The following is a 25,570-nucleotide window of genomic DNA, read 5'->3' as shown; positions in this document are numbered from 1 at the left end:
TTCAGTGGCTCACTATGGTTTTAATGGATTCAGATTTCAGGCAACAGACTCATTGTCAATAGCTGACAGTGCATCCTTGGTTCAGACACGTGAGATGAATGCTAGGCCCAAGCTGGCTGGAATTTGAATGGTTTCTAATGCAAGGGAGGATGGGTTAAATGGAAAAGTAACAGGAAAGATGTGTTTAGCATCCATTAGCAGCTGAGGAGAGTCTTTCCTGTCTCGTAAACGCATCTACAAAAGATAAGAAATGGGTTGTGTTAATACTTCATCTCGCAGCAAAGGCAGATAAAAAAAAAAATCATGTTGCATTTGAGTTGTTTAGTATCATGCTTTTTTTGTAAAAAGAAAAACCCATTGGCGCTTATAATCAGTTATACTTGATTTTCAGTTATCATTACTTTGTGGGCTTTAAACATTCTCTTGAGAAAGAAAATATTAAAAAGAAAACATGAGTTTTTGTAAAAAGTAAGAATTTTTAAGCTTGTCATACTAAATATTTGAATACCGATCAGTGCAAAATATATACATATATATTTGGCAGCTTGATCTGGACCCTTTATAACAGTTGTGCACATAAACTGAAGCTGCCTCTGGGCAGCTTTGGATCTGCATGTCTTTCCTTCATAACAAAAACTGAAGAAACATTTAGATTTTCTGCAAAGGGTAGGAGACCTGTCTAGCATATGTTAACTGTACCTCTTCGGTGAGTATCCAGAATGATTAATTTGTTTTGTTTCAGTATTATCTTGTCAATCTCCCTTATCAATCTTATTGTTCCCCTAATACAGTGTTTCCCAAACTTGGGACGCCGCTGGTGTAGGGAAAGCCCCTGGCGGGCCGGGCCGGTTTGTTTACCTGCCCCGTCCGCAGGTCCAGCCAATCGCAGCTCCCACTGGCCACGGTTCGCTGCTCCAGGCCAATGGGAGCTGCTGGAAGCGGCGCGGGCCGAGGGACATGCTGGCCACTGCTTCCCGCAGCCCCCATTGGCCTGGAGCAGCGAACCGCGGCCAGTGGGAGCCGCGATTGGACGGACGTGCGGACGGGGCAGGTAAACAAACCGGCCCGGCCTGCCAGGGGCTTTCCCTACACAAGCGGCGTCCCAAGTTTGGGAAACACTGCCCTAATAGATACCAGGAAGAGCAACTTTAAAAAATAATTTTTAAAAATGAACTAACTAGCCAGTTTTCCTCTGGATTTTCAAAATGTTTCATATTTTCCAAATTAGAAGAGCTGAATTGAGAACTTCTGATACGTATGGCTCAGTTTTCAAAGAAGTCTCAAATTGACCTCTTGTGTGGAAAAAAATGTGAATGAATGGGCTTTGCATGTACAAATTCCATCACTTGCATTTACAAACGTTAATACTTGAAAAGTGGGCATAGTGGAGTGTGCACAAATAAAGATACAGAGATAGAAAAATTATGTCATCTTCTGAAAATCAGGTACCTAGAATTCATTTTAAAAATAAATAGTGATAGAAAGTTAAAAAAGTCTACATTAGTTTAAATCTGCAAATAGTAGCACAAATTGTGACAGCCTACAATAAACATAAATGTCTCGGTATCACATCTGTATTACAGAAGAAGAAAAGAAAATGTGGTTGACAAGCTTACTTTACTTTGAATATCGCACTGTACTTTATGACAATAGATGTGTTCCTGTGGAACTAACCAAACAATATGTGGGGCAAAAAACAGTCTTACCTGTATCGTACGTATAAATGATATTGAGACCCTTTCTTCAAACTCATTAACTGGAGTATACAAATTCAAAACTTTTACAATCTGTGGAGAAAAACAACAGTTCTTGGTTTCAGTCTATTGTTGATTTAAATATATATGCACCCTATTCTTAATGTTTAAAAATACCTTTCTAAATTAGTTGTTTACAAGTACTGGTTACAGTTTTTTTCAAATCAATACATTAGGAATTTTCTTACTCATTTAAGAAATTGCTATATGCTATAAGAAATTAAGGCACATATTTAAAATAAACAAGCCTTTTACATTTTTTTATGTGAACATATATAGCTGTACAATATTATTAAACAGCTGATCCTGGCACACTGACAAATCCTACTTCTTCCATGACAGCTACACAAAATTGATCAGCTAATACCAGCACAGGAGGAGATTAGAGGTTGACGACTGTTTTTAAAATGTAAGATTTAGCGCTTGCTTGCTCTCTCCATCCTTCATACATCACTTGTCTTCTTAGATTGTGTGTCCTTTGGGGCAGGGACTATTGTCTTGACACATGTGTGGGCAGTGCCTAGCACACTGTGGAAATTACCAGAGGACAATCAATCAGCAGCAAAAATATCTTAAATCCACTGAAGTCAGTGGAAATGTTGCTACTTCCTCTACCTGAATTTGGTCCTACATTTTGGACCCTATCCTGTTCCCATCAAAGACTCTAGTAAAATTTCCACTGATTTCAAATGGAACAAGTTAGAGCCCTAAATGCAGGACGAAGACCCCAAACCAATGAAAAGACAGACATAAGCAAGGGGAGCATCAAATGATATGGAATATACTTCTTTAACTTAAGTAAAAATCTCTGTACTTTTTTCATGATTCTATTTTTTTTATAAATTTGAAACTTCTGAAATTGGAACTTTTTCTCAAAGTGCAAAAGCAACTGGTGTTTCTACATTTCTGATGCAGGGATTGGGATTGGGATTGGGCTGGCACACAGTAGTATGGCACACAGACATCTCTTATTCTTGGAGTCAAAGGCCTGGCCTACACAGCTTTTGTACAGATATAACTATTTCGGTCAGTTGTAGTGTTTTTTTAATTGAAATAACTATACTGGTACAACCCTGAGTATGGATGCAATTACACTGGTATAAAGGAGCTTTATGCCAGTGTATCTTATTCCCCTTAGCTATACTAGTATACGGCACTTTTGCACACCTATAACTGCATTCACATTAGGGAGATGGTGCCATCTTAACTATACTGGTATAGTTAAAGCAGTACAACCTGGAACTTATTTTGTGCACAGACCTTGGGAGAGGACCCACTACCCCATTTGACCTCTGTTTTCATTATGCTTATTTACAACAACATGAGCAGATATACCCAATCTCTGTGAGATGGAAGCACATGCAGGTCTAGAAAAACACAGTTTAGAGGTGCGCATAAATGTAACAGCTGGATTACCTGTGCAGTAGTTAGAGCATTGCACATTGAACAAATGGCTTCTGCATCTTCATCCGTCTTCTTTTTCACCTGCAACAACTGTGCAGCCTGAATGAGAGGCTCCAGTGTTTCTTTAGCCCCACTATTCATCAAATTTTTGTCACGTAGCCATTCTTCAAGTTGACTCACATTGTACCTGTTAAAAGAGGAAGCCCCTCAAGAATGTTTTCACTCTGACTGTTCAAGTCTGACCAAATATCAAGAGCTTTAGATTTTATTTAATTAACGCCCATATTTTGTTTTTGTGGGTACTTCCCTCACACAGTACCTAGTTATAATTTCCATTAAGTTTATTTCCATAGCAGCTCCCCTTCAATTGATTTTCCTGAGGCCTGTTTAATAACCCTATGCTGTGCCATTAGAAGCCTTCGCACCCTGAGTTCCAAAGAATATTTGAAAATAATGGCCAAACACTCTCTATCTACCGCTTCTCCTCCTTATTTGGCTCTGTTCAGATGTACGGCCTAACTCTGTTCCCCTTATTCACCTCAATGGGACTACTCTGTGCAGTTAAGACAAGCAGAATTTCACCCTTGTATATGTAGGCTGAGATTTTCAAAGCTTCTTAGGAGATGAATATGATAACGCTATACAAACAGAATATACTGGGCAACAGACACCAAAAACATGAATAAAATGTGTCCCGTATTGGGAAAAAGAGGAGCGACAACAGATCTAAACACATCATGTGTCCACTGAGCCACAAACTGACAAGATTAAGCAATGAGGAACATCTGTTACACCCCCCCCATATTGCGCAATAGCAGGTGTTGCCCATCTGGGCTGACTTGCATATAAAAGGGAATTAATTTTGTTTCCTCCCTAACTCCATCCTACAGAAGCTTTGTTTGTGGAATCAGAATTTAACCCTAAATTAAATAATGACTTCCTGGTGAGAAACCCTCAAAACCAGCATAAAGGAGTCCAGCACACTTCTCTCTTAGATGGAATGCTTAAATACAACTATTATTCAAAAGAATTATCTGATCTTAACAAATTCATTATTACAGCCAATGGTACATTTAAGAGGCGAGTGAAAATACTATGGAGTGTGCTCTCACCGTATCTGCATCCCTTTGCTCCAGGAGCACATGTCCTTGCGCAGGAGGAGGTTATTCAGGGTTACTGCCCCAGTGATGTAGAATGTTTGCTTGACAACTTGCTTGATCAACTCCGGATCCATACCATGCTGACACATTACCGAGTGGAATGTGTTCAGCTGTCTAATGATAGAGTCCAGCGTGTAGGTCCCTTCATCAGCAATACTGGACGTTCTCTTTCGCAGCCCTGGTGGCTTTACCCCTGAGACGCCTTGAATAGTTTCATGCTCCAGCATTCCTGAAACTGCATTTGATTGACAACATTATTACTATAGCTGAAAAATGCCCAAATGTATACACATCTTTACAAAACAATAGTAATTAATATATATATATACACAAGGAGTAGACTGAGCTTGCTATTGGCCACCACTGTATCATTCCAGCTCTTTTCTAATTGCCCCACTAATTTCTGCAGAATCTAAGTTAAGTTTCCATTACAATTTTAAAAAGAGCCTAGTCTGTAGGGTTGTAAAGAAAGCCTGAATGTGGCTCAATACAGTACTGTTTTCCTGAGTCTTCAATTAGATAAGCAATAGCGCCAGTGGAGCTAAGAGCTGCTCCATTCAACTAAATGATATGTTGATTCTGAAGCCTAGAGAAAATTTAAATGTCAATACTGTCTTAAGGGAAGATACATTAATGTAATGGGCTTTGCTCAGAGATCTAGAATAAATCATTTTAATTTAAAAATAAATGTGAATTTAAATATCAACATTGTTAACTATTTCACTGCTGATAATATTATTACTTTATTACAAGCATTTATAAGGTACATCCAGCTATTCTGTCATTGTGTGTGGGGGGGGGAAGGGGGTGAGCGGCAACAGAGTTATGCTTTCATTCTCTCTCCCTGATCTCTGCTTATACGAGTCATTTATAAACAGAATACTAGTAGGGTGCTTTAATATAAATGTACCACTTAAGGGAAAATACAAGAGATCACATACTACCACCATTCTCATTGAGTAGGAAGAAATTTCTTTTGATTAATGTAGCTGGAAAGTTAGAGGAATTTAATTTTGCCTTACCAATCATTGGCTGCAGAATATTCTCTAACACTCTGACGAGCTGCTGGTAGATCTGAATAGCCAAGTCACTCAATACCTGTCTGTATTCAGCCAAGTCAAAATTGGTGAGGCAGTGTTCATTCTGACGAGGTGTGTTGTGCTTCATAAATCCCTGAATTCACAAAACAATGGAAACAAATGCTTCAATGTAAAAAAATAGCATGTATATTTTTTCTTACTGTAGGTGAGTAATAGTCCTTTGAAAATTCATTCCCATCCTCCCTCTTACATCCCCAAAACATTTCATTTAAAAGTTGGTTCTTATTGCAGCTAACACTTGGATTTGCATTTTGGATATGGATCACATGACTTCTGTCATAGGTCGAGCTTGACTTTATTATATTCACTGCTTTGCATTATATTCAGCATTAATGCAAGGAACCTACACGTCTGTATCTTGTCAGACATTAGCTTCAGCAAGTTAGCATAAGGCTTGAGGCCTATGAACTTTAAACAGATAAACTTAAAACAGATAAACGGCCCAACGGAAACGCCAGGTATCGGGGAGCTAAAAATAGAGTGTTAAAGGGGAATTTCTGACCACAGGAACATGACCCGGCCACAAGAATATTATGGCAATGAATTGACATACTTAACAGGTACATGAGCTACATCTACAGATACCTAACCACAAGAGGGTCATAGTAACGAATTAACATATATGATAATAAACTGAGCTCACTGATATGCTAACCTGTAGGAGAAGGACACTCCAACATTAGTAAGGTGAGGAAATACAAATAAGGAAAAGGGGAAAAACCCTTGCATCAAACATTGTGGTGTCAGCGTATCATATTATACAAGTTGCATCCCAGCTTAGGGGCGGTAGGAGAAGGAGATGTAGTCCTTGGGAGGTGCCAGAATGATGGCTACTGGTGATGAGGGGGAGGTGATGGTGATGAGGAAGATGATGGCTAACAGTTCAGGCTGTTCTACAAGGGATGGTGTGAGTATATGGGTGTGCAGATGTGCATTCTGTAGTATCTCTTTCTACCTTACTGAGTTGAGGTGTTTGTGACTGTGTAAATGTATTGATAAACTATTTGTAAATATATAAAAGAGTTCCTGTAGTGAGTGTTGCAACTGTGCACACTGGGGTTTCCAACTATATAATAATTTGAATAATACTGGGCCTGGTCTTGGGACAAAAACCTGTCGACCCTCAAAATGACAACTCGGGATTTGTAAGTAATCAATATAATTAATACATAATCTGTAGATCAGGCTACACTGCTTTGAAACTTCAAGTATCTGAGGCATTTACTGCAGTTACAAATAAGCCACTACCTTCCCCTTTAAAGTCTTTCTAGGCCTTTAAAGAATTGTATGACTAGACAGGCACATTTAAAGACCTCTAAGGCTACATCTACATTGCACACCTCTTGCGGTATTGTGTAGGATAGCTACACGCTGCAATGAAAAGCAGTCTACATCCGCACCACAGCGTGTCAGTGAAAGGCTCTGGCATGAGGGAGGCAGCAGGGAGCTTCCGGAGCCCTGCCCTGCTGCTTCCCCCCACCAGAGCCGTGCCCCACTGCCAGAGTCTTTTTTTACTGTGGTGGGGAAAGGCTCTGACAGCGGGACACTACACTGCTAAAAATAGAGCAGTGTAGACAGGAGAGGCACTGCTTGGGCGTTTAGAGAGCATGTAGGGTACATACCCAGAGGCTTCAGGAATGTCTTTACTTGCCTAAGCAGTGCCTCACTGTCTACACTGCTATTTAGACCCATGCTAAGGGGGAGTGTAGCATATCTACTCTACATGCTGCTGAGAAGAATGTGCAGTGTAGACGTACCGTGTCTTTTTTTAATATTCAGATAACTAATTTTGCCACCATCATAACACCTTTCATCTTGAAGGATTACAGAGCACATTAGAAAGTTAAACTAATATAAACACTACACTGAGGGAGATCACTTCATGCAGCATTGAAATATGGCCACTTCTGGAGTGAGATGTGAATAGGGTTTACAAGCTTAGAGCAAGGCAGCACAATTATTCCTTTCCTTTTCTAAACAGAGATACAGGGCCAGATTCTCTCTCGTGGTCAATCTCCAATCAGTGCAGGAGAGTGGGTGGGTGGAAAGTGTCAGAGCCTCTCATTTTTTGGGCTAGTCTGTGCCCTGCTGTGAGTTTGTAAAGCCTCAGAGATGCGCCAACATACACCACTGGTGCACAGTCATATGCCAGTGGAGGCTCAGCATAGCTGAGTGAGCTCCTTCCCACATCTTGCATGGCAGTGGGCAGCGTCTGGTGCAGGAGACACTTCTGCCAGCTTTGCGGCAGGTGAGAGATCCCACCCTCCAGTTTTATCTTGGGGAATTCTCCGTTGGATGGTTATGGAGAGAATCCCTCCCATAATATCTAATTAAATTTGCAGGAAGGAATCAGATGGGTAACTATGTTCTACCTTACTTGAAATGTGTCCAGGACACCAGGGCTAATGGGCTAACATCCTTACTTTTACAAATAGTGCCATGCATCTCTAACTACCAGAATTAGCTAAAACCTTAATTTCGTATGTAATCTGAAAGATGGCACCTCCAGCATGATGCCCGCTAGCACCATGCTGGGACACTGGTTCACTATGGACTTGCAGTGCCATCTACTAACTTTCCACCACCTATTCCAAAACCCCTAGGTGTTTCTTAGAGATTCTGCCTAACTTTGAGTTCTGATGGGAACACAGATTGATAACACTGTCATGATGACACTATGCAAGCCCATCTGGTCTGGGCCCTTACTATGCCAGTCATCTGTCTTTCTTGGTCAAAGATCATCAATGATTTTGAATGGTCAAACGCTGTGAAAACATTGTGAACTTGCTTGACACTATCAAATATGCCTCATTTGTGAACCATGCCATATCTGAACCCACCCTTTGAAGTTGAACGGTTAGTGCACATTAACTGTTGCACCTATTTTCATTTTGCATTTTAACAAAACAGTAAATTTAAGGGAAAGGTCTAATATGAATCATATGGTAAAAATTAAAAAACAGGAGTGGCACTTGCCTCTTCTCCACTATACTGCTTCAGACAGTGCAAAAATCGGCAGGTGTTAGATAGCCAGAAGGAGACCGTTTCAAAGTCGTCACCTCTTTTCTGAAGACAAAAACAAAGACATTTGAGTTTGGACTCATAAGACAAATTGAAAAAGAAAATGTTAGAAATTAAAACAGATAAAAAAATACACGCTATACATCCATTTTCTTCTGGTAGTTGTATAGACTTACCAGTATAGTAATGTTAATGTTTGACAGCTTTTTATGTACACTGCCATAACATTATTTGAAAGGCAAGTGTTTTTTTTAAATGGTGAAATTCATTTTTACCCTCTCTTAGAAGTTTCAATATATTATTTTTCAAACCAAATTTTTTTTTTTGCAATTTTACAGACATTTCCTCCCCGTCCTGTGAACTGAGCTGAAATCTAGGTGACTCCTTTTGTTACTGCACTTTCTCTTACCCAGTATTCACTGTGCCACAGTATTACTGGTTTCAGTACACCGCAACACTGAGGATAAGGATGTACAGCAGGGGGAGCAAAAACATAACTTAGAATTTGGAGGACTTTCACTATCACTTTATAACAATTTTAACAAACCTGACACATGTCCACTTAAAAAGAAAAAACAAAGCCCTAGGCTTGCTTTGAACCTAGAAACTGGTTCTTGAACAATTAAATGTGAAGCACTTTACAGAATGTGCAGTAACTAATTTAACTAGACACATTGTTCTCCCTGGAGTATTCATATATTGTCTTAAGTATCAGAACTCCTGCACAACTGGTGTTTACTAAAACTTTTCCAGAAGGCGTGGATTGCTTAAATGCTTTTCAGAGTCATGGTAGCTGTTTTGTTTAGTGACTGAAAAATGCCCTGACAAAAACTACATATGGGAATCTATTTAAGTATATCAGGGGTAGGCAACCTTTCAGAAGTGGTGTGCCGAGTCTTCATTTATTCACTTTAATTTAAGATTTCGCATGCCGGTAATACATTTTAACGTTTTTTAGAAGGTCTCTCTCTATAAGTCTACATTATATAACTAAACTATTGTTGTATGTAAAGTAAACAAGGTTTTCAAAATGTTTAAGAAGCTTCATTTAAAATTAAATTAAAATGCTGATCTTACGCTGCCAGCCTGCTCAGCCCGCTGCCAGCCTGGGGTTCTGTTCACCTAGGCCGGCAGCGGGCTGAGCGGGGCCTAAGGCCGGGACACCGGCTGGCAAGGGGCCGGCAGCCGGGACCCCAGACCTGGAGGGAGGGTTCAGGGGTGAGGGCAGAGGGCTGGGTGTGGGGGAGGAGGGTTCAGGGGTCAGGGCAGAGGGCTGGATGTGTAGGGGGGGGTTCAGGGGTCAGGTTAGAGGGCTGGGGGTGCAGGGCAGAGGGCTGGGGGTGTGGGGAGGTTCAGGGGTCAGGGCAGAGGGATGGCGGTGTGGGGATGCAGGGCAGAAGGCTGGGTGTATGGGTGGGGTTCAGGGGTCAAGGCAGAGGGCTGGGTGTGTGTGGAGGTGCAGGGCAGAAGGCTGGGTGTGTGTGTGGGGGGGTCAGGGCAGAGGGCTGGGGTGCTCGGCTCGTGGGGGTGCTCCCAGCCCCCTGCCCTGAGCTGCTCATGGCAGGGGGCTGGAAGGGATATGCCCCATCCCTACCTCTTCTCTGCCTCCTCTACGGAGCAGCTAGCATGCTGCCACTTATCCCCCTCGCAAGGGCCATCAGCTGATCGGCGCAGGGAAGGAGAGGAGGACGGGCAGGAAAGTACCACACTGGGGGAAGAAGCGGGGGAGGGGGGAAGCTTGGCTGCTGCAGGACCAAGCTTCTGCCTCCTGCCCCCGCAGGGGGGAGCGCTGGGCGGGGGGGGGGGGGGGGGGCTGAGTAGGGCTGGGGGCCGGGACCGCAGCAGGCAGCAGCGTACCACTCAAAATCGGCTTGCGTGCCGTGTTTGGCACGCGTGCCGTAGGTTGCTGACCCCTGAAGTATATTAATGTTCACTGGCCTCAACCTTTCTATCAGCTCACAGTACAGTCCTTAGAATTACACACAACCACCAGTGAATCTCCCAACCAAAACAGCAACTGAAGTATTTGGCTTAATAGTCTAGCATTATGGAGAGGACTGGAAGGGTTTTATAAAGAAAGAGTTGTGCAAGTGACTATGTGCACAAAATTATACATGCACGGATGGAGGGCAGGATGAAGGCTCTTTAGGATCAAACAATGGTTAATATAAATTCTGCTGTTTTACTGCGTCAAACTGTCTATACTATCTTGTGAAACTAATTCTGTATAACTCTATCCCTAGCTATGATCTGGGAACTGATAACAGCATTTTTGTGATGGGCAGTTATCCGTGGGAAAGACTTACTAATCAGTAACTCAGAGCCAAATCGGTGAAAGTCTTTTTTCTATTCTTTAAAACAAAAGCAAAAGTAGATTTCTAGTTACATTTTCATAAAAGGACATGAAACAACTAACCTTCAATACTTTTTTGATGCCATTAATAGTGGAAGTCAGCAATGATCTCACTTTTTGATCATCATTAAGGTAATCAGCATGGCGGACACACATGAATAATATATATGCTGGTAGTCCTGGGATCAGGTTGACTGCTACACCACGTGGTTTCAGATCTGGGGAAAACCACACACACACACACACACACACACACACACACGTTATTTTTCTGACAATGCTACTGGATCACAGAAAAATCTTTGCCAGTTAAAAATTTTTATGGAGAATTACAAAAGGCATCGCCAATATTTGATATAGTAAGCAAGAAGGATAACATTACAATAAAGATGTATACAGTTGAGTTAGTGCATTGGAGAAGTCTCATCTTCCTCCAAAATATTAGGTAAACGACATTGCCAAATCTAAAATACCAAACTACCCAGATCAGTTATCTGATCTGATAAGGCAAATCCCAAATTCCTATATTGTTTATTGCAAATAAGGAAAATATTTACCTAAAATAAGATTCTTGACCAGTTTTGGCTCATCATCCTTCTTATAGTCTAACATTCCTTGGAAGTCCTTTTCTTTCCGTGGAATATTAACTGGACGTATGGGTTCATCAATGATTTGCCCAGGCGAAATGTTTTCCATCTGGCCCACTTTAAGAGGGAGGGGAAAAAAACAACTGAGAAAATATTTTCCAATGCAAGCTTTACACGACAGCAGAAATTCCTATGCTCTTACTCAAGAACTCTAACATTTGTCATCAAGGAGTGTTCTTATTTGATTAGCCTAATACCTCCCAGTACAACTCCCATTGTGCTAAGAGATTTAATTCCTGATAAACATATTATAGGATTGCATCCTCCCTTTTCATCAAAGTGGAAGCGTGTGGGAAACACCCATTAATATATGTTAACCTCCACGTCAGTGCTCCCAATGAAGTGATGAGAAAAAGACCTTTCAGGCTGTTTTTAGAAATTCAAAACAATTAATTAGTTTTGATTTGCTGGATTCCACATCAACAAAAGTGTAAGAACCAGAAATAGCATTAGTTACATACTGGATTATACTGCAGTGGTCACCATTATGTGTACAGCAAAATGTTAGCATTCTTAAAGGTATGTCTTTGTTACACTAAGTGAGAGATGGTGTTTGAAAACTATTTCAGACCAACCCCTTTCTACATTAGTTTGGCTAATTGGCACAGACAAGGACAAACAACTTTCATAATCATTTTCACAAACTATGCTTTAACCTAAGCATACCCTGAAGTGCAGTTTGTGAAAAGGATGTTGAATGTGGTGTGGTTCTATCTACAACAGTAACCCAATGGTGTTCAAATCCTGTTTAAAATCAATCCACTTTTAAACTTTCTTTGAAATGATTTCATTAGCTTAGAATCAGACTGCTACCACATGACTAACTTGATTTGCATGAAATGTATTATTCCTTTCATCAATCCAACCTTCAATTTGAATTGTAGTGCTCATGAAAAAGACGGGTTATTTACCTTGCATCTAATTGGAGTTTTTTGAGCTGTAGGATACCTATCTGTATTCCACTGCAAGTCTGAGATAGAAGATTTTTACTAGCAGTGACATAGGTCTGCACCTGTGCACTTCCTCTCCTTGTCCTCTGAATTGAGGGTGTAAGGGTCAGTGGAGGCCTCTCCACTTCCTTCTCTACCATGAATCATAAATGAAGGATCCAAAGCAGAAGGGAAGGGGGGTGGGTAGTTGAATACAGATAGGGACCACACATCTCAAAGAACTCCAATTACTATATAAGGTAAATAACCTCTCTTTCTTCTCTGAGTGCTGCTCCCTATGTATATTTCAGCCGAAATTATAACCACTAGAAAGTAACCTTCATAAATAAATGAGTCAGCAAGTATGTTGCTAGGGGTTCAAACAGGACTACGTTAACAATGAGAGAACCAAATTAAGATCCCATGTTGGAGCACGTCTTGTCACCAGTGGGAAGATTCTGACTAGATCTTTTAGAAAATGTACAGTCACTGGATGGGTGAAAATAAAGTGACTGTCAATTGGAGGGTAACAGACACTAAGAGCAGCCAAGTGTACCCACAGGGAGCGAAGGGAAAGACCTGAGGATTTCAGGGAAAGCATACCCCAAAATAGTAGGATGTCTGATTCTTCTGGGGACATCTGGCGATGAAGAGATCAAATGGAAAATCTCTTCCACTTAGATGAGAAGCACTTTCTGGTGGATTCCTTTCTGCTGCTGTTAAGGATTGTTTGGACATCTGTTCTAGGTTCAACGTTCATCCAGATACCATGCCGTGAAGTGGAGGGAGTTCAGACTAGGATGTCGGACCCTGCTGTGTCCTGGATCAAGAGGTTTGGGAAGGATAGGATATTGATGGGTGACGAGCGACATCTAAGAGAGTTTGGGAAGCCAAAACTGCCTGAGCCATCTAAGAATGAGAATGACCACTGCTCTGTCCTGCTGGACCTTCCTCAGAACTTGATGTTACAGTAGATTGGGTGAGGAAAGCATGCATTAAATGCTTTGACCAAAGGAGTAGAAGCACTTTTCCACTGGAGTCCTGACTTCGAGCACTCCTGGAGCAATACATCTTGCATTTCCTGTTCTCTTGGGATGCAAACAGGCCCCAAGACAGACACCCCCACTATTGGAATATGCTGTGAACCAGAAAATCATGTAGTTCCCATTCATGACCCTTGGAATAGTGCCTGCAGAGGCTGTCTGCCAGTGTATTGTGTATTCCCAGGAGGTATACTGCTGATAGGGTAATCTGGTGAGGAACATACCTATTCCATGGATTGACAGCCTCTATGGCAAAGGGGGGGGGCAGATCTTGATCCTTGGTGCTTGTTGATATAAAACACTGTTGTCACGTTGTCTGACATCACTTGACTATGTTGGGATTGTATGAGCAGTAAGAATCTTTTGCAGGCCTCTCACACCACTCTCAGTTCTAGGAGGTTTTTGTACATCCTGGGTGCCCAAGGCATCCACATCCCTTGTACTATGTGCTCATCTAGATGGATGCTCCATCCTAACAGGGAGACAGCGGTGATCAATGTTTTCTCAGGGAGGGGAGAAGTGAAGAGAACTTCTATGCACACTTGCTCTCCCACCAATCTAGAGAATCCAGCACTCAGAGGGAGTGTGACCAACTTGTCCATGTTGTGTCTGCTTGTCATGTACACCATCTGAAACCAAGCCGGTAGGCAATGAAGGCAAAGTCTCACAAAAGGATGTTACATCGGTACAGGATTCCATGTGACCCAGGAAGATCTTATGTCTTCGAGCTTATGTCTGCATGCTCACTGAGTTGTGAGATCAGATTCTCTATCGATTGGAATCTGTCCTGAGAGGGGCAAGCCCTGTCCCTGACAGAGTCCAGAGATACTTCAATGAATTCTATGGGAGCTAAAACAGACATTTCCGTGTTCACATAGAGTCCCAGTGATGCTAGAAGACTGAGCAGGGATGAGGTTGCTGTCAGTACCTCTTAATGAGATTTCTCCATCAACAGTCAATCATCAAGACAGGGAAAAACTGATGATCTGAGGTGATGGAAATGGGCTGCCACAACTGAAAGCAATATTGTAAATACTCACGGTGCTGTTGCTAATCCAAAGGGGAGCACCCTATATTGATAATGGTTTGAACCTAGAGCAAACCTGGGGAATCTCTTGTATGAGGGGTGAATGTCTATATGAAAATAGGCATCCTTCACATCAAGAGTTGTGAACTCTTTTCTGTTTAGTGACAGAATTATTGATGTCAGGGTTACCATCCTGAACCTTAATCTGAAGATGAAAGCATTGAGCTGTTGGAGATCTAAGATGGAACTCCATCCTCTCTTCTTAGGAATGAGGAAATATTTCAAGTAAAACTCCTTTCCCCAATGTTGAGGGGGTAGTGGCTCTATGGGCCCCCCACTGGAGGAGGGAGTCTACCTCTTCAGCGAGTATCCTCTTGTGAGAATGGTCCCTGAAGAGGAATGGGGAATAGAACTCTATGATGTATATGATGTAAATGAATGATGTCGAGAACCCATTTATCTGTTATCATTTGCCAGCTATGGGAAAGACAGACTAGGCGGTTGCCAAATTGAATAATGAGGTCTGAAGTCGAAGGACATGACATCTGGATTGGTTCACAGCTCTCAAATATCCCATCAAAAGTACTTCTTAAAAGGTGGCTGTGGTTGGAAGGAGGATGGAGGAGGAGCATTATATTTGCTCTGCTGCATCCTCTGCCAATTTTGCGGCGGTTCACAGCCCCTCTGGTGGTAGAACGTTTGTGATGCTGGTCTAGGCTTGTGAGGTTGCCTATGATATTTCCTCTTTGGTGGAGGTGTCTATATATTCCCAGGGAGCGGAGGGTTGCCCTGGAGTCTTTCAATGAGAGTGCAACGACTCATCCATTTTCTCACTGAATTAAGTTGTTCCCATCGAAAGGCAAATCCGTCTCTGTCCATTGAATGTCCCTGAGGAATCCCAACGAATGAAGCCAGGACTCCCAATACAGGATGATAGCCATCACCATCAATCAGGAGGCTGTGTTGGCCTGCACCTACTGCAACTTGGAGAGATGATCTGACAATCAATGGACCCTCTCTAATAAGGGCTTGAAACAGTGCTTTATCCTCTTGTGGGAGCTTATCCATGAACTCTGGAAATTTTGAGTAATTGACAAAATCATACTTAGAAATTAACGCTTGGTAATTGCCTGTTTGGAATTGCAAGGTGGTTAAAGTAAACACCTTCCCACTAAGGAAATCCAAAAATGTAGCCTCCTTATCTGAAGAAGCGTACCTTGATTAATGTTGCCTGCTCTTTTCAGTGGCAGTTTTTACAACTAAAGAGTTTGGGGCTGGATGCATATACAAAAACTCTTCTCCCTTGGATGGCACTAAGTATTTCTTTTCCCTATCTTAGGAGTAGGGGCACATGCTGCTGGTGTATGTCAGATGACTCTGCACTATGTAAAATGTCAAGGAGTTTCTGAGGTATTTCTCTTGGACTTCCTCTAGAGGAATCTGGAGTGTATCAGCAACCCTCCTTAATGAGTCCTGAAACTGCCTGTTAGTTATCTGGTGGAGAAGGTGAGCCTGGGTCCTCAGTGAAGCCAGTGAGAGGCATCAAATATTGGCTGAGGAGGACCCCATGACATAGGGTACAATCAGTCCCGAGATGGGTACCTGTCTTGTGGGGTTTCCAAGGGGCCCAGGAGATTCTGGATCTTCTATTTGGGCTAACATCCTGTCTTGATGGGGTGATGTCAGTCCCTCATTTGCCTGAGGAGAAAAATGTAGGCTCCGACTCTAAGGGTGGTGTCATCAGTACCATGGATGTTGAAATGCCACAACTGGTGGAAGGGATAGGAGAGTGACTTTTCCTTTTGTACCCTCCCTGGACTGATGGTGTCAAGATCTCCCTTGTAAGGACCAGCTCTGATAAGATGGAAGATTGCAGACATAGAAGGATAATATCCTCTGGAGTAGAATATGCATCCTGGTAACCAGGGGATGAGGACTGTTCTCCTTGCACTCCATGGAAGCCAGTGCAGAAGCCCACAGAAGTCAAAGCCTCTTTATGAGAATGCAACTCTATGATATTTGCAAGGGGCTCTCAGTGCTTCTCCTGGGTTGGTATCAATGACTGTCCTGGCCTTTGCTCTTGGTTTTTTTCCTTGGTCAGTACCAATGATGGTCCCACTCCCGTTGATGGTGCTGGTATCGAGGCATCTTTGCTCTTTGGAGCCTGCAAGTCAGTACTGTGGCCATTATGAGCTCCTGAGCCTTTTTGACCAGGTGCAAAGTCTTACCCAACTGGATGTTGGAGAACAAGCCCTCCTCTTAGAAGTGGGATTTTTCTCTTGCCTTCTGAGAAGGTTTCCTATGAGGAGTCGTCATTGGCTCGACTCCTGTCTGCCCCTGTATCAGAGGTTGTAGTGCTAGCAGGTGTGCTTCTCAACGCCTCTGCCAGATCAGACTAGGTCTTCAGAGCACAATCCATCAGAAATGTTTTAAGTCTATATTCCAGCACCTGCCAGGTTCAGCTGGGAAAGGATCTGTAGATGTCGCACTTTGAAGATATGTGCGCTTCTCCGAAGCAGTACAGCATTTCTGATGGTTCTTGTCGCTGACTGGGAAAGACTGGGGGCAGGAGATACAGTTCTTGAAACCTGAGATCCTAGGCATAATATATTCCACATACACTCCCAGATTTTAACTAACAAACACAAAAAATATTAAACTATCTCAGTAAATTTAAAAAATATTTACAGGTTAGACACTGAAGAATCAACTTAGTGGACACTGGAGGGTTCTGTGTCGGACCATGCCGCAGTAGAAAGGAACTGGAGAGGCAGTTAGTCCACCCCACCTCACCCCTTATGCCCTTGGCTTGGAGCATGAGGAGGTGTTGAGCACAGGCACGGATGAATGGATATTGCATCCAGTCTCAGGTACATGGAGCTCATGCTTACCCACAGTGCAATACACAGAGGGACGAGCACTCAAAGAAGAACAACTGGTTTGTCTGTGAACCTGTCTCTGATAAACAAAGAAGGGATTCATGCAGAATTTTTGAGGGATATGTGCCAGGAAGTAATTATAAATCAACATCCTCTTCAGTTTTACAGTCCTGTTAATCACTTGTAGCAATAAAAAAACCAACAAAAAACAAAAAACACTTTTAGTTGTCTTTCTCAACATCACACACTTCGTATTACCAGACTTGAGATCCTAAACTGATACTCACTGTGACATAATAAAAATAACTTTGGTTTATATCTCTGAAAACTCACATTCAGTTATGACCATCAACATTAAAAGAAAACCAGAAAGCAGAAAAACAAAGATTATCTGCATCTTTGTTAGTACTAGGGAAGCTCACGTTTCAAAATAAAATGGGACATTTATATTTACCACGCTCCTCCATAGAAATATTTTCCTCTTGGCAAAAAACTGCATATTATCTTGGGTAAATAAAGAACACAAACTGCGTGCTGTTTTGCAATCAACCTGGTGTTTCCTTTCAGTGAAACATTCATCCTTTTTTTCCCTCTTCATCTTCTACCATGTAGCCAATTAGTTTATTTTTCATCCATTTATCATGTTATTTATTGTTATGGTCAACTCATATGCTATTTATATATAATCCATGTATGCCAAATAAATTTAAATTATAGGATTATAGAAACATAAGATTCACAGGTATTTAGGATTGATAAGTGTATATTAGGTATACATGTAAAGCATGGCTGGAACACAAGGCCTACAGGCTGAGGCCTGTAAGATTTTAGCTTAGCCATACTAGGTTGTAGGCTTAAGAACGCTTGACATGAGTGGGTGACCTATGACTAACCCTCTGCCAGTAAGGTTACAAGATTACTGAAAAGAATGGGCCAATAGGTTATATTATGGGAAATATGCTGTAATGTACCCGTCTAGACTGCAAGACACCTAATTGTAACATCATGGGATGTCCTGCTTTGACCGCAGGTTACCATGGACCCTGTTGTGCATAGATGCTTATGAGAATAAGGGGAACTAAGATGACGACCTATGTAAAATGGGGCACCCCAATATTCATGGAGTGTAGAAGTACAGATAAGGAAAAGAGGGTTGAACCCTCATGCATATGAATAAGGTATTAGGTGCGGTCAGAACAACAATATAAAATACGTTCCCTGATTGGGTAAAAGAGGGAAGACCCTTGGAAGACCTCATTGGGATGACTCCAGCAGGAACCACCCACCCGTCTCGATGGCCACCTGTTGAGAGATCCATCCAACTCTATGAAATCTTTGCGTATGTGAGTATGGATGTGGGACTGGCCAGTGCATGGATTCTCTCAGGTTGCGTAAATCGGTATGTAGTGTAACTTATAATACAAACAAGATTTATTTTTTTTTACTTCTAAACTTTGTTGTTACTGTCCTCATTCTTCATGTTCCTAGAGCCTCCAAATCTCTATCCTATTTATCTTTAAACTGTAGCAACAGGAGCCGGACTCATTGTAATTTACCACAGAACTATCAATTCATTCAATTTAAAATAAAGGCTACAAAATCAACATTAACTATTACTTTAGAAGACATCATTATAGAGGATCACACACTGCCTTCAATATGCACACAGACCTCTCAGTAGATCTTCAATTTCCATGCTAAGCTAACATTGGCTTATGCTGCTTAAGACTCATTGCCTTACTAAAAAACTACATACAAACATTTGGTGAAAGAGTTCAACAGGAATTGGAACAAATCTCTCTCTCACACACAACATTATAAATACCTTCAAGTTCACCAATCTTTTTAGCAAACACTTTCAGCTGCTTTTTCAGCTTGCGAACTGTCTTGTCCTGCTTTTCAAGCTGCTCCATTAAATCCTGTACATTAAAATAAGAGATAAGATTCAGGTACTAGACAAATGTTATTACATGTGAAACAGACAAGACTAACACTATTAGTGTCACAAAAGGGACTGTGAGAAAAGCTGAAAGGAAATGCCACCATCTGGCTGAAATTTGCACGCCTGTACACTGCGTAAAATTCAAGCCAAACATTATCAAACATATTGTCAAGCTGCAGCGTGATGGAGGCAGAACTCTTATGCAGATATATTTTGCGGATGCCCACGTATCCTGGTCAGTGATTATGGTGAGTGGAAGAGATTGTATAGTAACACATCTATTCTAGGCTTCCCATTATACTGCTAACCTCAACTTCTGCATCCTCTATTCCTGCCCTCAGGCCTGCCTTTAGCCTCACAAAATGGAATAGGGTTTTGTTTTGTTTTTAAAAAAAAAAAAAAAGGGGGGGGGGGGGAGTACAAGACTCAAATTCAGCTTTATAAAACACATGATATTTGTTGTAACCCTCATGCTTTCTCTCTGCCATATCACCATCTGTCTGCTGTCATCACATTTACTTAGACTATAAGCTCACTGGGGCAGGAACTATCTTTTTGTTCTGTGTTTGTACAGCGCCTAGCACAATGGGGTTCCAGTCCATGACTAGCTCCTAAGCACAATCACTATACAAATAATAACAGGTAATAATAATACACTCACTGTACAATCTCTTATTTAAGGCATGACTATACGGAGAGTTACTATGCAGCAAGCTGGAGCGTAAATCTACAGCACACTAGCCTGCCATATCCTAAGTTGCTGTATGGACCCTGCTACTGAGCACTAGAAGTTCACAGTACCAGGGGCGGCTCTATGTTTTCTGCCGCCCCAAGCACGGCAGTCAGGCGTCTTTCGGTGGCGCGCCTGCGGGCGGTCTGCTGGTCACGCCGATTTGGCAGCATGCCTGTGGGAGGTCCGCCGGTGCCACGCCTTCAGCGTCCCTGCCGCCAAATTGCCACCGAATCGGCAGACCTCCTGCAGGCATGCCGCCGAAGGCGGCCTCACTGCCGCCCTCACAACGACCGAGAGGCCGCCCCCGGCACGCGCTTGCTGCGCTGGTGCCTGGAGCCGCCCCTGCACAGTATGCTTTGACTTACTGCTGTTTGAAGCTACGGAACTATTAGTACATAGGGTTCACATGGTGATTTAGTGAACATCAGGCTAGTGCACTGTAGATTTACACTGCACTTGCTGTTTAGACAAGCCCTTGGACAGCAAGTGCTTCGGAAAAGGGACCTGCCATCTTGTAATTTTGTAATGCACACTATGGTGCTGAATAAAAAAAAGCAATAACAAGTTTAAAATAATTTGTGGAAAGCCTTTGAAGATTACATTAACACAGAAAAACTCAAAAGCCATTTAAGATTAAGGGTTTGAAAGCATTTGAAAAAAAAACTACACTCAGTAAATCTTGGTTCTTTATTATACTGATGGGAATGTGAGGCAGAGTAGCATGTACATTCTGAACCAGAAGCACCCATCAGAGAAGCTATAATTCTCTAAATGTATTGGAAAATATTAACAGGTCTTTGATAATTGGTGGGAAGCGGGTATAAAATTGGTCTCGATATTTGCACCCCAAAGAGTTTACCACCTAAAATGTGACGAAACGGCAGGAGTCAGGTTAAAGGTCTGTTAGCCAATAGGACAGAGTGGCAGTTCATATTCAAAGCAGTAGTTAAAATAGTTAACAAAAAATTCCCATTGACTCCATTATCTCCAGGTATAGCATTTCTTTTATTAAAATTAAAGAAAGATGCGTGTCTAAATGCACTAGACTGCTTTCAAAATCTCAACCAAGGGATTTGATTTCTGCACCACAACAAACAGGTGTGGTGACAAGACACTTTTATAGTTCGTCTAAACAAAACCAGTAGTTGTGAGCCTCTTACTCATTTGGAAACCCATAAATGAATTTATATTTTCCTGTTTTCGTCTTTGTTTTTGCTCTTTGTGAAAATCTTAATTAAAAAACATAAACAGAGTAAGTACTCAATAGAGTATTTTGATTCCACCACCTTTATCACAAGTTGATTCCACAGTTTCATAGAAGGATCCAAATCCCTACAATCATTCACTAACATGAATAATTGTGAGTAGTCCTAGTAACAAACACTGGCTTCAATAGGACTATTCATTTTAGTCGGCACTATGTATAGCAGTCACTCTCTGCAGGATCAACTTGCAATTTTCCTGAATCAGATTTTAATGTTTCACCTTTAAAATTTTTAGCAAAGAGCAAATTTGGAAACTAAGTATTTTAGCATCACAAGCTTCATGTTCAGGATGCCAATTTTGATCCTAAAATGTAATTTTATATTCAAAATTAGGCTGCTTTGATCATGCTACAAGACTCAGATTAGTAACAAACTGTGTCAAAAAGAGACATTAAGATTACACAAATGACACTAAAGACTGACAACAAAAGCTGTAGGGGGAAAATAGACATTGTGAAGCTCTCTGTAGAGGGTTTCCTTGGAGAGAGGAAAAGGCAGCCAGCTTGCTCATCAGTTCAGTGCTCCAGAAGTAGCAAACAAAACAACAGAGAAACATGATCTACATACAATCATCCGTTTGTAAAGTGAAATCCGATACGACTGATACTTCATGGGGTCATCTGCATATAACTCCTCATAAAACTGAAAAAATAGGTACAGATTTTTTTTTTCTCCTCCCTTTGAGACACTAATATTTCAGCAAACACTGTATAAACAAAGTCAGGTTAAAACAAGATTAAGAAGCTCATTTTTTTTGGTAGGTTAAGTTTTATGTCCTGCTGCTGTTGTTCCCTCCATCTGCCCATAGACAATGTTTGATTTAGATGAACTGACATGAGTAACAGCAGAAACAGATTCCTAAAGAATGAGTCTAAATGTGGCAAGTAATATTCCCTTCTTTGGATGTGAAAAGAAAATTCCTCTGGGATGGAATGATGTGACTATGTGTTGGTTTGGGAGGCTAGAATCCATTGAGTAGCAATCTCTAAAAGGTAGCTAAATACCAAAATATAGGCTAAGTATCTGAAAGGAGGAGCTATACAGATGGAAAAGCTTTTATCATTTAATTTTTCCAGCTGGGTAAGGTTATTTCTGGGATAAATTAGTAAAAAGCCTTCAATCATAAACTTACTTCCAAGACCACTATCTTCAGCCCATCACTTTCTGTCAAAACCTCAGACACTACAAATATAACCCAATGTTAAGAAGGGCTGTGATATACTGAAATGGGAAAGAACATCTCTCACTTTGTTTAGAATTGGGGACCACCGGTGTCAAAGCGCAGGTAGGAAAACTTCCTTTCTCCTTAAATTAAATTAAATTAAATTAATGGAAATATCCCATCTCCTAGAACTGGAAGGGACCTTGAAAGGTCATCAAGTCCAGCCCCCTGCCTTCACTAGCAGGACCAATTTTTTTGATTTTGCCCCAGATCCCTAAGTGGCCCCCTCAAGGATTGAACTCACAACCCTGGGTTTAGCAGGCCAATGCTCAAACCACTGAGCTATCCCCCCCCCTAAAAGCAATACAACTCAGTTTGCTATGTAAAGTACATTACAGGAGAAAGATTTTTGGGTAATGGGCGACAATGTGCCTGCAATATTTCAGTCTGGGGCTCCCAGAGAAAATTCCCCTATTAATCTGTTATGAACCCTGTATGCCAGTAAGCACGTGCTTGAAGAGAAGAGGGCGACAGGCCGGGGAATCTGTTCATTTCTTCTTTCATTCATACAAAAATGCTGTCAAATAACCAAGGAGGGAGTTAACCCCATTTGGCCAAGAGACTTCCTGAAAATGTTTGTTCCTCCAACATAAACTGAATAAACAGAGTATAGTGCCTTGTTTGACCTATGTGATTTGAGATGGGGGGAATGAGGAAGATAAGAGACTTTATAAGGCACTTGGGAGTTTATCTTCCCCCAGAGTTTTTCTAAAAACACCTGACACTTTGTGTAATTTAGTGCATTCCAGGGCAAATACTTTGCAGAAGTTTACATATAAACTCCAGGGATAACAGTTTCCTATTAGGGATGATTTACAGTATCTAGAAAGGGGGAAGGAGGCATCAGATGTCAGATAATTAGCCCAATCCTCTTTTCAATTTGGTGGTGGAACTGTAACAGGAGATTTAGAACGCTACCTCCAGCATAGTGCTGGTAATGAAAATCATACCAGAGGAATTTCCTCATTCATATGATGGGCTGAAATGTTTATACCCCAACAGCATGAATTTTGTCATTTCATCTATTATAGTGTTACCCTACATGCAAAAATCTACTGCAAACATGCAATTGACCTTGGGAGTTTCCCACTTGAAAACTGGTGACAGTATATGTGTCTCTGTAACTCTCGCTACATCTCCTAGCATTTACATTGCAGTAGTATCTCCCTTACCAAGTTTTCATTAGTCAGCCGGGTGATCTCATGCTGTAGACTGGCCTCAATCCGGGCCTCCGGGGGCAGCTGCAGGTTCTGTGCTAAAAGCTGCTGCTGGCGGTTATTCTCCTCCTTCAAACTCTGAATCTCACCCCGGAGAGCTTCCAGCTCATTGTCGTGACTCTTCTTCTGGGACTGAAGCTGAGATTCTAGGAGCCTACAAAAACCCAGCAAGATCTGAGCGAGACACTTCGCATTTATATCCCAAACGCTCACCAGGCGTCTAAAGCTTTAGCCGCTGCGCAGATATTTAGCTCCTGACTTGCAAGGAAAAATGAAAAATGCAGAGTACTCTTTAAACCCTTCCATATGCCTTCTGATTAAATTATCAAACAGTCAAACAATGGGAGACCGCAAAGTAATGCTGATACTGCTTTGCATTTCCTCTGTGTTTGAGCAAGTACTATCTATTGGTAGTACTGAAAACATGCCATAACATGTAACATATCTGTGAATCTCTTTTGTCTGGTGATGTTTCTACAAGGGCCAAGAACATTTTCCATGTTTAAATAGGTCAAATAAGATTTAGAAGATGCTTTATTTGTTTAAAATAGGGCCCATATGGTATTAACAGAGAAATCTTCTTCCAGGTTAACTTTGTTCAGTAAGAAACCAAACATTCAACTGCAAATGAACCCAAATCAGCCTGATTCGATATTTAAACATGCATTAGACAATTTAATAGAGGATTATTATGTGTGCTAGAAATGTGAGCTAGGGAATGGAGCACAGGATTAGGACCCAATAATTTAAGTTTTAATCCTGGCTCTACCTCTGACTCACTCTTTGATCTTGGACAAATCACTTATGTCTCAAATACTCCAAATGTGAAATAGTTGCTTACTTCAAATGAGTGCTGTGTGAATTAATTTGTATTTGTAGGGCAGTTTAAGGCTATGTCTACACTACACACCACTGGCGGCGGCTGAAAGGCAGGTGCAATGTAGACGTACCCTTGGAGTGCTATGACTCACTCTCTGCGGTGTGTACACACAGGAAATGGCATCAACAGTGACATTGGCACTATCAGAAACACTTTCAGGGTTTAAATATGAATAAGGCAGACAAGTTAACTAATAGCTACATTGAACAAGCATGTGAAGGCAAATAGTCATTTACCTTACAGAACTCTGCCTCTTGCTCTAACGCTTGTTGAATACATAGCGCCAGGACAAGAAACAAAAGATGCAAAACGACCACTCTCCATCCCTCTCTGCATTACATTCGCTATTCTAAGTTAGTGCTTAGCAGACTTACAAAAGAAGCTTAGGTTTAGGATTTGTTAGCATAAGGGAAGGAAAGACATTAGTTAATAGCATTCATTACAAAGTATCTGTTTTGGTGGCTACTGCTTTGTAAGTGTATAGAGATTAAAAACCAATGCTAAACTAATGGGTTATCACAAATGGAAGACTATGGACATTCTAGGAAAATTTTGAAAGATGAACACATATTATGAATGAGTGACTGTATTCGTTTACAAGATGCTACGTGCACTTGGCCAATTAGATGCGCAACTAGCAGTTTGCGCACACATTTTCATGTGTTGCAGTGACTGTAGACACATTTTTGTATACCACCCTATCATTTGAAAATTTCTTTCTATCTTTGAAAGTTACATTTTGAATGGACACTTCTTTTAGCATTGGCCTCTCCAAGATGATTGTGTACAATTACTTATCCTCAGTCAAAATAAGAAAAATAACAAGAAAAACTTTAAAAGAAAATAAAAAGTACACAGAAGCTACTTAAACAATAGCATTAAAAATCAATTAAATCACTGTACTTCCTCAAACTGAAAAACAATAAGGCAAAACATTTCCAGATACAACATGAAGGTAGACAAGTAACATATAGTTACAAAGCCTCTTTCATTT

General features: G+C 41.3%; 1 protein-coding gene across 4 annotated transcripts in view; it reads right to left on the bottom strand.

Annotated features, from left to right (window-relative positions):
- Positions 1 to 81: 81 nt before the first annotated feature.
- Positions 82 to 25,570, bottom strand: part of MYO5A (myosin VA) — a 105,151-nt gene continuing 79,662 nt past the window's right edge. For 3 of the 4 annotated variants that reach the window (XM_065412373.1, XM_065412374.1, XM_065412372.1), the window contains 10 exons: positions 23,652 to 23,850; positions 19,143 to 19,236; positions 11,350 to 11,496; positions 10,856 to 11,010; positions 8,395 to 8,484; positions 5,341 to 5,491; positions 4,271 to 4,553; positions 3,171 to 3,345; positions 1,707 to 1,787; positions 82 to 234 (listed from right to left, as the gene is read on the bottom strand). In XM_065412373.1, coding sequence (XP_065268445.1) covers positions 82 to 234; positions 1,707 to 1,787; positions 3,171 to 3,345; positions 4,271 to 4,553; positions 5,341 to 5,491; positions 8,395 to 8,484; positions 10,856 to 11,010; positions 11,350 to 11,496; positions 19,143 to 19,236; positions 23,652 to 23,850 — 1,528 coding nt within the window. Of the gene's footprint in view, positions 235 to 1,706; positions 1,788 to 3,170; positions 3,346 to 4,270; positions 4,554 to 5,340; positions 5,492 to 8,394; positions 8,485 to 10,855; positions 11,011 to 11,349; positions 11,497 to 19,142; positions 19,237 to 21,824; positions 21,900 to 23,651; positions 23,851 to 25,570 lie in introns of all 4 variants that reach the window. The other variant, XM_065412371.1, reaches the window with a different exon arrangement.

This window comes from Emys orbicularis, chromosome 10 (assembly GCF_028017835.1).
Source record: "Emys orbicularis isolate rEmyOrb1 chromosome 10, rEmyOrb1.hap1, whole genome shotgun sequence".
In the NCBI taxonomy this organism is placed as follows: domain Eukaryota; kingdom Metazoa; phylum Chordata; order Testudines; family Emydidae; genus Emys; species Emys orbicularis.
This window is presented reverse-complemented; position numbering and strand designations above follow the sequence as displayed.